Below are 12,911 nucleotides of genomic sequence, written 5' to 3'. Positions count from 1 at the left end.
GACATGCCCACCATATATGCCAAAAGTCACCCACTTGGCCGCAATTCCTCCAACACAGCCCGGAATGACTCCCATAGATATGATGCAGACGTTGTAGTGTCAAGTACCATCTGTAATACATTTTATACCCATTCTCAATTAAAGAGGCAAAAAGGAGCTGCAAACAAAGATTTATATATACTGACCCGCATAAATGGAACATTGTGTTCCCCCAGGTCTATTTCCCATTGCATTTTAGAAGGATCAACAGGGTCCTACCGCAGAAGGAGCACTCGAGAAACCCCTCCACGACCACAACCCCGTCGAGAGCAGCGTGGAGCATTCAGCATGACTCCCTGCACTAATAACCACTATTGCAATTTAGTAAAAAAAAAAAAAAAAAAAGGGGGTGGGGGTGAATTTGGTTATATAACTAAGGAATATGATAAGGTGATTCTTTGTGATGGTATTGTAATCATTGATATTGTCATATTGTTCTTAGTATTTTATGTCTTTTTGGTTAATCCAAGAAATATAATATACTGTATTTCAAAACATGTTTTGTACTTTGTTATACAGCTTTAATGGTATTTGTTATATATTTTATTAATTTCCTTAAATTTATTATGATGACCCCTCTGCATGGAAAAAATGTTTTCAAACGTATAAACTTGACATAAGGATTCCCACCAAAAACTATAATTCAAGTTATCCCAATTTTTCAATATCATATGTATAGCCACTCCTGTCATGATGAGGAGCAATTTATTCTGATTTTGCACTTATAGGTTTTTTGATTAATAATATCATTCCAAATAATATTATATCATATAAAAGAGATAAAGGGGCTTCCAATATCATAATAATTTGACCCCAAATTAGAGGTCTGCACGGGAATGGGGATCACGGGAATCCCGCGGGTCTCATGGGGGTCCCGTAGGATTCCCCCCTCTGGCCCACGGGACTCCCATGGGGACCCCCTTCTGGCCCATGGGACTCCCACGTGGACCCCCCTCTAGCCAACGGGACTCCCATGGGGATGGAAGGCTTTGGAAGCAGGGTTCATCCATATAATATAATGGACACGTCAGCCTTAGTAAAAGAGGGGGTTTATAAGTGAATTACCTGAACAGAAAACAAGAAAAGGGTTCCACCAAAGAGATTCCACAAGGAAAACAGCAGCGCAAACACAAAAGAAACTGTGGAATTGATGATCCTGTCAGAAGTAATTGCTGCTTTTTATGGGGACGGGCGGGGATCGAGGTAATTCCTTGCGGGGATGGGTGGGGACGGAGAGGATCCTGACAGGGATGGGTGGGGATGGAAAGGATCCTGGCGGGGACGGGTGGGGATGGAGAGGATCCTGACGGGGACAGGTGGGGACGGAGAGGATCCTGGCGGGGACAGGTGGGGACGGAGAGGATCCTGGCGGGGACAGGTGGGGACGGAGAGGTTCCTGACGGGGACGGGTGGGGATGGAGAGGATCCTGACGGGGACAGGTGGGGACGGAGAGGATCCTGGCAGGGACAGGTGGGGACGGAGAGGATCCTGACGGGGACAGGTGGGGACGGAGAGGATCCTGGCGGGGACGGGTGGGGATGGGTAGGATTTCTGTCCCCGCGCAACTCTCTACCCCAAATGTATTTCCAGAAGTTGAGTATCAAGGGACAATAGTATAGTAAATGATCCAATGTCCCTATATCAAGATGACAGTGCCAGCATCTATTTGTAAAAGGAGCCCTTTGTCTAGCCATGGTACATTTCACTCTAGTCCATTCTTACTGAGTTGTTATGATGGCCCCATGCCGAAATTTTATTTCAGTTTACATTTTTACTGTGACAGCTTTTAGAAGGTTTTCCAGCTAGAGTGAAATAATATGTTTGGAAAAAGTTACCCCATCTGTCATACAGAATACAAATAACCGACCTACAGGAAGACTGAGGAATTCCAGGTTTTATTCAGCCTCCCAAACCATAATTAGAAAGTTTAAGAGGCCTTATTGGAATTTGTTAGAGGTCATCCCCCCTCCCCCCCCCCCTTTCATTCTGTCACTTTCCTGAACTCTTCTTGGCCTCTCTGCTTCTGCGCTAGTTTTGCTGTCTAATTGGATGTTGCTACATGTGTTCTGCTGCATAGATCTAGCAAGAGTTAGATATTTCATGCAAAGACTTATAAGCCATACAGACTTTTGGACCAGAAAAATTAGAAGGATAGGGGAGACCAGGGAGCCAGGTTTATCCTGAGTTCTGAAACCTGGCACAGTTTGATTTTTTCCACTTCTTGTGAATGCATTTTTTTTTCCATTGGCTGGTGTTCCAAGGACTTGTTGATTGGAAACTATTGTCTGCTGATAAAAGGTTATAGAATAAGGCCAGTTCTAGCTTTTAAAATCTAGAAATTGTAGAAATAAGGATCAACAAGTAAGTTGAATGATCTTCCCCGCCAGGTCGTTGAGGCCAGTAGCGTGCTCGACTTCAAGAGTCGATGGGACAAATAAGTGGGAGTACTACAGAGTTATGCTCAATCGATAGATACTCCAGTGAGGAAGGGTCCTTGAATGGGCAGACTAGTTGGAGGGAGGGTTCTCAAGTGGGCAGACTTGTTGGGCCGTCGGCCCTTTTCTGCCGTCATATTCTATGTTTCTGTGTTTCTATAATAATGTGGACTAACTTGTCAATTATTACAGTACGCTAGCATCCCAGAGTAAAATGGGCAATTTGCACATGCACCCCATTTGCTAAAAAATATTTTTAATTTTCTGGGAATGGGGACATGTTAGGGGATGGAGGGTGGATGTGACAGCATTAACCAGACAACGCATGAGATACTGCTACATGCTAATTGTTAGCATGGGATTAGCACAGAGGTCTTTACTGCCTGCAAAATAAGTAGTGGTAGGGGCTCACTTGGTAATTTTTATGTTTAAATTTCTTTATTAAACCATGAAGATGCAATATAATAAACCACCATCATTTCACATACAAAATCATTATATATAACTAATCTGTAAGGTATAATATAACGAGAGAATACAACGGCACAATAGTTTTCCTTTATGAATTCCCTTAATACCCCAGCCATCCCCCAGAACAACACCGATCCCTTCCCCTCCCTTCAACCAGCAGGAAAGCTGCAATGAAAGCTTTTCCAGGACTCCTCACCTAATTGGAGAGGGGTGGTGGTAATAATATGGAACCCTACCATGATAACTCTATACTTCTAAATTATTAAGAAAAATAGAGTGTTCTCAATTGGATAATGAGTGGAGATGGAGTCCAAAGCTTCAGAAATAATTTTTTGGCTCTGCGTCGTTGTGAGTCCACTGAAAGACGCTCCATGAATAATAATTCACACATTTGGTTCCTCCACAAAGTAAGACTAGGAGAAATTGCTTTGATCCAATAAAGCTGCAAACAATGTTTTACAATTAGAATAGCTTTCTGAAGGAATAATCTGGATACTCGGGTTCCTTTGGGTATGTCTTATCATGTTATCAAAGATCCAATTTTTTTTTTTTTTTTTTTGGGGGGGGGGGGTAGCAGACCAATGGCAATCATATAAATATCCAAGATATCCTCAGATAGTAGTCCAAAACTGTTGAATCGGAGGACAATTCCAAATACACTCAAGTACAGAAGAGGTTTTAAGTGCCAGTCGATGCGCTGAATATTCTGCGCTGCTCCGACAGTCATAGAGTTCCTATGAGCGTTGGAGTAACGCAATTTCCAAGTTTCTTTATTCTTTGATATACCATTTATCAAAAGGTACCTAAACGGTTTACAATAAAAAATATTTATTAAAAGAAAATGATTTTTAAAAAATTAATAGAAGCTTATTAAAAGAGAGTACATTACAAACAGACATACTGGAGCATTCAGCACGCTGGTTAGTGTGCTTTTGTAAAAAGGGAGGGGGCAATGTTTATAGGAAGTATCCGATTGCCCACACTTTAAACACTTTCCATCTGTGGGAAAACCCTTTCTTTTTTTTTTGCTCTTGCTGGATGAATATACATCCTTGTGAGTTTATAATGCACTTCCTGAAGCTGAACACTCTTCGCTAATTGTGGGCCCTCTTTCAACCTTTTTAAGAGGTATATTTTCCAAAGTCCCGTGTCCTAAGCATAAAAATCTCAATCAAAAGAGATCAGCACATGGGTTTCATCACTCCATAATAGTAGTCCATCAAGCCCTTTGGCACTGCTGGCAAAAGACAATATTCAGCAAAAACAGATTCCTCAAAATCAGCATTATAGATTCGAAATAAGGCTGTAACATAATGATGCAACTTTCTATATAAGAGCCAATCACCTGGTGGTAAGTCACCTAGCTGTTTCAAGATCTCAAAAGCCAGCATTTAATGTACAGCGCTGCATGCGTCCGGTAGCGTTATAGAAATAATAAAGAGTAGTAGTTTTAAAGATTCATTGACTGACAAGATTTTCACCCAACCAGGCGACAACTCATTCCAACTGAACCCTACCCTGCAACAACTCATTCCCTGCCAAAGTCCCTCCTCCAGCCACAATGGAGCAGTACTTTAAAGGTCTATATAGCTCTATTCATTCTGTTTTAGTGGGGAAAATTTTAAACCCTTCCTTATCCTTACTTTTCTGTGGTACTTGTATGACCATGGCCTTCGTGTGTGGACTCTCCCTGGTGAGTTTGCTTTAAAAATGTACTCTTCCTTCATCTTATGAGACTTGCCATTAGAGAATGACACGGTGATCACCGTCCCTATCCCTGCGGATAACCACGGGAAACCATCTTCTTGTCATTTTTTAAGGAGAGAGGGAAGAATCAGAGTATGAATGGCCACAACCACTGACCCTCAAGCTTTGTTTTGAAGAATGCTGGTGTAGAAGGACTGAGGTTGAGATAGACACTAAAAAATGACATGGGATTATTTCCTGCGGTTATCCACGGGGACGGGAACGGTGATGAATTGTGTCACCGTGTCATTCTCTACACTATTCACAGACCCCACCCATCTGTCTTGCACCATCATATCCAATTAGGAGGCAGGTACTACTCACTCCCTCTCCTCCCCAGTGACCCCTGTTTACCAATTCCTCTTGCTTCTAGTGACCTTCCCCCTCCCCTCCCAAGCCACTTAACTTGCCACCACCACACCATTCAGTTTTCAACTTGACCACCTCACCCTCCCTCTTCTTCCCCACCCTTTTCTTAGCCCTACAGCTACTACACTTTCTCCCTCTCATTCAGATATCCCAACTCTACCTATATGCATCTCGACCACGGCATAGCCCCATGCCTCTCCCTCTCATATTTTCCTACACACACGCACAATATCTGTCCCCATTAAAAACAGAAACTCATGCCGGCTTCCCCCCCCCCCCCTCTCTCCCAATGACAGCCATCTCTCAACGATGGCCCCTGAGCAAAAAAAAAATAAAAAATCATCAGGCCACCTGGACTCCCCACACCTCCAAAGGCAGGAGGGAAGCCCACTCTTTCCATTTCCTCATGACTATGCACCTGGAAGTATTATTTTATCTCACTGGGGCACTTTTGAAACATTGTGTTGTAGTCCATCTGTGTTAAATAAGCAAATTTATATTAAAAATTTATTGGGACAATCAGGGGTGCCGCGTAATTTCACCTTTGTATGAGAGGTCCATACGGAGCTTCAGGCAAAGGCAGCCATTCTGCCGATGACATCACAGGAAGCCAGTAATTTTTAAAAATAATTGTGCACTAATGGCAAAATTAGTGTGTGACTTTTAATTGGAAAACGGGAAAAATCAGCCTATTTCCAGCCATGACAAAAGTGGCATAAGCATGCAGCAAAGACATGTGGTAAGGGCATGCTAAGGCTACTTATGCCACAGCTTTAGTAAAAGGGCCCCTTAGCATCTTAAAAAGATAAATAATTCTGTCAGATCCTTAAGCTGAAAGAGTTGTGAGCTGTGTAACATCATAGGCTGTTCTAATACTTAATATTGTAACAAACCCATTTTCAAATAACTGTAGGAATCAACTTTTCAAAATGATTGGGGGTGCTAACTCCAATGGAAGGTATTCCATCCCTGGACACAGTCAAGGAGTTTGTTTGATATTGTGGGTGCTCAAGCACCCACAGAACTCATGGAGCTGTCTCCTACCAAATGACATATTCAGAATTTGGGGTTTCTGTGTTGGGGTGTGTTGTTTGTTTTTTGTTTGGTTTGGTGTTTGTTTGTGTTTTTTTTTTTGGGGGGGGGGGCAGACTGTTGATTAATGAAGCTCTATGCAGTCCCCATACTTATCATGTCCATATTAGTTTCCTGGTAACTGTACTTACCGTGATATTTTTAATAGTAATCTGTATCTACCACTCATCATAACAGAGGAAATTGCTGATATGTACAGAAAAGTTCAGTTATCAGCAGAAAGGGACTATATCCTAAAATAATAATAATAAATATGATATATTCATGAGAATTTTGTTCTAATTTTCCATGCACAGGTAGTCCCCGAGTTATAGATGCCTGACTTAAGTACGACTTGTACTTAGAAATGCAGTTGTGGCTTCATTTGATTTCACTGAGTAGTATTTCCAGTCACATAGACTCCTACGCTTCTAAACTAAACTAAATCTTGACCTTAAGTACCGAGTCATCCCTCAGTTAACAATAGTTATAGTTAATAGAAAGAATTAACCTCATGGAAACTTCTCCTGCAGCAGATTCAGGAATGATGCATGGCCACATAAAGAACATTGTGAGGTTGTTCATGCTGTACCTTAGAGGGAACACTGAGCAGAGGTAAGCAGCAAGAATCTTAAAATCTACAAGTTCTGAGTTACATACAAGTCTGACTTAAGAACAGCTTTAAAAACGTAACTTGTTCTTAACCCAGGGACTGCCTGTATTGACATTTGTTTCCAAGTGGTAGGGACCTTGAAAGGTAGATAAATTCAGCTACTATTATTTATAACCATGATATGCTGCTATCCATGGAAACATCTAGCTTCCATGAAACGTGACAATTTGCTGATACTTGTCTAGACTCAGGTGAAATAGCATACCTGACCAAAGGGGTAACCTTGATGGATTGTGGATGGGAAAATTCAGGGTGTGTGGAGGATCTCTGTTCAAACTGAATTTGTGAAATGAGCCATTGTTTCGACTCAGGCACGACAGCAATCTCAAGCCCGAAATCAAATGGCCGATGACAGCAAAGGTGATTATTCATCGACTCTTCAGAAGTTCAACACCGAACAGCATGAACATTATTATACTCATATACCTCACATCTTCCAGGTGAGTGTTCCTCATACTGGGCTTCAGCCCCTCACTTTCATAAGGGAATGTGACATCCTTTGTTAGTTTGATATCACAAGCACAAAAGACTGAACTAGCGTTCCAGGGAAACAAAATGACTAGTTCTAGAGGTTCTAGAATTAAAAAAAAATATGCGAGATATCAAACAGATACAGGGCTCCTTTTACGAAGGCGCGTTAGGGTCTGAACGTGCGGAATAGCGTGCGCTAAAATGCCCCGTGCGCTAGCCGCTACCGCCTCCTCTTGAGCAGGCGGTAGTTTTTCAGCTAGCGCATGCTATAGTGTGCGCTAATCCGGTGCGTGCGCTAAAAAACGCTAGCGCACCTTCGTAAAAGGAGCCCAAAATGTGAGAAACCAACCAAATAGCTACTCATATATTTTATCTGTTTAATCATTCCTAGATGATTTTTTGTAAGGAGGATTAAATTAGATGGGGGGAAAGAGGGAGGTGACAGGGTAAATTTGGGAGAGTTGCATGGGTAATGCCTCAAAGATTGTGCATTTTTATTGTAGTAAATAGTCAAGCCAGTCTGCTGTAACAAATTGTTTTCAAGTGTTTTTGTTGTATTTGGCTCTATGTTTTTGTATCTTTGAGACTCATTAAAGAAAAGTATCAAATAAAAAAAATATGAGGCAGTCTTTTGAAATCTTAAAGCTGAAAAGTGTTCCTGGGCATTGTACTAATATTGTAGCAAAACTATCTCCTGACATCATTATCTGAGTTTCCTTTGCAGTTATTGCAGGTTTATGAAAGTGAGAAGCATTAAGTTTTGTGTTTCGCTGCCTTCTGCTGGTGATATGCAGAAATGCAGCACCTTATGGATGCTTTAATCCAGTTTAGAGAAGTCTGCACAAGAGAAACAAGGGTATGATTTTAAAGTTAGACCAAATGCCATACTGGGTCTTAGGTGCATGCATTTTCTCTACTGCAGAAAACTCAGCTGAAGGATTAGAGTGCTTTCTGAAATGTTATGACATTTAGAAATACGTTCAGGTGGGGGGAATAGGCTTAAGAGGAAATAATTGGCTGCCTCCTGTTTATAGACGTTTCCTGTTCTTGCACATCTTGTAACCATGATAAACTTATATGTATTCTTCATCGTACTTGCTTCCTTAGAAAAGAGCACACGACGAAGAGAGCAGTCACATAGTCCACAAATCAGCTACCCTTTTCAAGTCATGGATTGCAGGCTTTTTTGGCCTCATAATTCAGTGAAATTTTTAATTATGTTTTATACAGATTATTTAATGGAAGTTTAGAAGCAGTGTACTAAATAATGTCACAGAGACACAGGGGCTCTTCTAAAGTGCGGTAGGGTTTCCAGATATTGCATGTTAACAGTAAAAGTTAATGTGCGGTAGGTGAAAAATCCTGTGCAAGGGGCACACCCTACATTTACCACACAGGACAGATGGTCACTTTGTTATATGCCTGGGCCAATAGCATGGGCATGTAACACAGGGCCTGGTTCTATAACCTAGCGGCGCCCACACTGTAGACAGGGCAGTTGTCAATCAACCACTAGGCGTTGTTTACAGAATCCTGCTTAAGCATGCTTCGATGTTGCTAGGTGCCCTAGAGGTAGACGCTGGTATATTCCTGGCCTAATTTATTGGCACATAACTCCGATGCCTAAATCAACCGTGCCTATTCTCTGCCCCCTAACCACACCTACTTTTCAGGTAGGCATCGAAAGGCACCATGCAGAATTCCATACCTAACTTTTAATTTTACTTTGGAATAAATTATTCAGTTAACTTCAATGGCGCGGTCAATTGTCATGCCATTTAAGCTAATTGATTGAATTTAGGTTAGGCTCAAATGCCTAGGAGTTAATTTAACTCTCATGAGTACAGATATCTGTGGCGGCACCACTTATTTCCCCCTTAATCATCACTCAGTCAGTTCTCCCTCCCAATCCTGCTGATCACAAGTCCAGACCATTCCCTTGGCAAGTCTCTAAGCCCATTTCACTAAGTACTGGCCCTCCTACTTGTCCCTAACGCAACCCTTCCCCCTACTTCTGAGAACCTCCATCCTGCTAGGGTCAGCAATATCATGTGACCCTGGAGCTGGATAGAGCAAGAGCAGAGGAAGACCACTCCTTCTCCTTAATACTGGACTACCAAGCCTTGCCTCTAGGTAAGTCCTGGAGATGGATGGGAGTTCCGGGGGAATCTGGGCGGGTGGAGAGTTGGGAGCTTGCCAGGGATTCAACTTGTGATTGAGGGATACTTGGTATTTGGACCCATCTTATTTAATATTTTCATAAATGACCTGGAAGAAGGAACATCCAGTGAATTCATCAAGTTTGCAGATGACACAAAGTTTTGCCAGGCAATCAGATTGCAGAAGGACAGCGAGGAACTCCAGAGCGTCTTGAATCAATTGGAGAAGTGGGCAGATGAATTTTAATGTGGAAAAATGCAAAGTGATGCATTTAGGCAGAAAAAATAAAGATCACAAGTATAGTAAGTCAGGTGTAACTCTGGGAAAGACCGAACAGGAAACGGACCTGTGTGTATTGATAGATAGGACCCTGAAACTGTCGGCACAATGTGCAGCGGTGGCAAAGAAAGCAAATAGAATGCTAGGCATGATAAAGAAGGGAATTACGAGTAGATCAGAGAAAGTTATAATACCGCTCTATAGAGCCATGGTCAGACCGCGTCCAGCATTGGTCTCCATACCTACAGAAGGATATAAAACTGCTAGAGAGGGTGCAGAGACGAGCAACAAAGCTAGTGAAAGGTATGGAGAACCTGGACTACGAGGAACAACTTAGGAGACTGGGGTTGTTCTCCCTTGAGAAGAGGAGACTGCGAGGGGATCTGATCAAGACTTTCAAAATACTGAAAGTATTCGACAAAATAGAGCAGGGAAAGCAGTTATTTACAGTGTTCAATGTGACACGGACAAGAGGACATAGACTGAAGCTGAGGGGGGACAGGTCTAGGACGAATATTAGGAAGTTCTGTTTCATGCAGCAAGTGGTGGACACCTGGAATGCTCTCCCAGAGGAAGTAATTGCAGAATCCACTGTTCTAGGATTTAAGGGTAAACTAGATGCACATCTCCTTAAGAGTGGCATAGAGTGATACGGGTAAGGGTAAATTAGATGCACATCTCCCTTGAGAAGCATACAGTGATATGGGGACTAAAACTATGCCAGGGTAGACCTGGCGGGGCCTCCGCGTGTACGGATCATGGGACTTGATGGACCCAGGGTCTGATCCAGAGATGGCAATTCTTATGTTCTTATTATAAGGAAGTTTGGGACTTGTGATCAGAGGGGCTAGGTGGGGTTTAGGAATTTTTGATCTGCACCAGGGCTGTAACCTCGCTATTGAACTGCCAATAATGTTGCTGCACTTATTGCTTCCTCTTAAGGTTGCAGTAACTGCTAGAGAATGACACGGGGACAAATTTTTCCCTGTCCCGTCCCAGCAACTTTTTTTTTTCCCTATCTCTGCCCCATTCCTGCAAGCTCCATCCTTATCTGCACAAGCCTCAAACACTTTAAAGTCATAAGTATCCAAGGCTTGTGCGGTTAAGGCAGAGCTTACAGGAATGGGGTCGGACCGAGGAACTTGAGTTCCTGCGGGGACGGGAAAAAATTTGTCCCTGTGTCATTCTCTCGTAACTGCAGCTGCACTATTGCCAGTCATGACAGCTAACTCACGGTACCAACCCATGAGCTAGCTGTCATAGCCGGCCACTCCTTGGCCCACCCTCTGTATACTCAGCTGCTGCCTACTCCCGGGTTTAGCAGTTAGCATGTCTTTTTTACTGCTCTGGCTGCTGTAATAGCACAGAAGACATTTGCGCAGGCCCCAGCTAATGCCTACTGCTCAATAAAATCCAAATTAGTAAAAAGGCCCCATAGATATTAAGTTTAGTAAACTTTTACAGTGTTAGCAATAAATTACCATACCATACAGTTTCTTATGTCCCACCAGTTTCAGCAAGGAGTCATTGCGGTTTACATTAACATTTGGGATCAGTTATTACATTAACAATAACAGTTTAGAGGACATAGTGGATAGTGAACAGGCATTACAAGGAAAATGGATAAGTCTTTAACATTTTCTTGAATTTGTAATAAGGATGGGCCTGATGTAAGAATAAGGGTAGGCTATTCCAGACTTTGGGGCTAAGGATTCAAAGGTAGCCTCAAATTGTTTTTTTTTCCAGTGAATATGGCATAGGGAATGGAAGGTTAGTTTAAGATATTGTGTTCTTCTTGAGTTGTAGAAGGAGGGAGGAACCTTGATGTCTGATACTGTAGTCCATCAGAGTTTTCACCATAAATTGCTTTATAGACCATGCAAGCAATCTTGAAGTGAACCTTTTTTTTTTTATAGTCAACCGGTGTAATTCTCCCAGCAGCGGGCTCGCCCTCTTGAATTTGCCTAATCCAAAAAATCAATCTGGCCATCATATTCTGGAGTAGTTGCAATCTCTTATGCTCTTCTCAGAGATACCATAATTTAAGGAATTGTGTAATAATCTAGGCATGTGAGTAGAACCACCTGCACAATAGTTCTAAAATTAGCTTGGCTTCAAGGGATCTTTTATCATCTTTAGTTCTCTTAGGGCTCCTTTTACTAAGCTGTGTTAAAAACGCTAGCGCACCTTAGTAAAAGGAACCCTTAGTCTGAAAAATAATTTTTTGACTAGGCAGTTGATTTGGGCTTTAAATGTAAAGTTGGAATCCAGGGTAATGCCTGCTATTTTTGAAGTGTTTTCCGTCTTAAGGATTTCATCAGTGGTCAATACTAGAGAATGACACAGTTATAAAATCCATCACCGTCCCCGTTCCCGCGGATAACCGCGGGAAATAATCCCATGTCATTTTTTAGTGTCTATTTTAACCTCAGTCCTTCTATACCAGCATTCTTCAAAGCAAAGCTTGAGGGTTATGGTTGTGGCCATTCATACTCTGATTCTTCCCTTGCTCCTTAAAGAATGATATGAAGATGGTTTCCCGCGGTTATCCACGGGAACGGTGATGAATTTTGTCACCGTGTCATTCTCTAGTCAATACAAAATATTGGTTAATGTTATGCTTCCATTATTTTCATTGTATTTAATGCAACAATATGCCTTAGATCAGGAATCCTCAACCACCAGGCTATGGGCTATGCTGAACCGGGCTGCACAGACATAGATGTTAGAACAGAGGAGGTCACAGGGGCCATTGCATCCCCAAATTTGGTGGTCATAGGTTAGAAGAGTCAGTTATGGCTCTCCTGACTCCCCCACCAACCTCCTTCCCGACCACTGTAATTTTAAATCTTCGAGCAGCCGGCAGCGGCAACGAGTTGAGCCTTCTGCCTGTTGGCCTGCCCTGGAAATCTTCATTCTGCAGCGTCCAGCCTATGTGGGAACAGGAAGTTGCTGCAGAATGAAGACTTCTGGGGCAGGCCTACCGCAGCAGACTTACCTTGTTGCCACTGCCAGCTGCCCAAAGATTTAAAATTACGGTGGCCAGGGGGAGTCGGGAGCTGGAGAGAGAGGTTGTGCCACAGAATCCTGCTGGGGGCAGGGTGGAAAAATTGTCCAGCATAAAACCGGTCCATGATGCAAAGAAGGTTGGGGACTTAGATAAAATGTGTTTTCCAGCTAAGGTATCCACCATTTT

The 12,911-nt window shown here is 42.5% G+C and overlaps 1 protein-coding gene across 11 annotated transcripts in view; it reads left to right on the top strand.

The window, feature by feature from the left end:
* The window catches only part of FNBP1 (formin binding protein 1), a 169,628-nt gene that overhangs the window by 99,207 nt on the left and 57,510 nt on the right, over positions 1-12,911 (top strand). For all 11 annotated transcript variants that reach the window (XM_033960310.1, XM_033960315.1, XM_033960313.1 and 8 more), the window contains one exon: positions 7,117-7,245. In XM_033960310.1, coding sequence (XP_033816201.1) covers positions 7,117-7,245 — 129 coding nt within the window. The remainder of the gene's footprint in view (positions 1-7,116; positions 7,246-12,911) is intronic.

The sequence above is a fragment of the Geotrypetes seraphini genome, chromosome 10 (assembly GCF_902459505.1).
Source record: "Geotrypetes seraphini chromosome 10, aGeoSer1.1, whole genome shotgun sequence".
In the NCBI taxonomy this organism is placed as follows: Eukaryota; Metazoa; Chordata; class Amphibia; order Gymnophiona; family Dermophiidae; genus Geotrypetes; species Geotrypetes seraphini.
The sequence above is the reverse complement of the archived record's forward strand: the minus strand, read 5'-3'. Positions and strand labels throughout refer to the sequence as shown.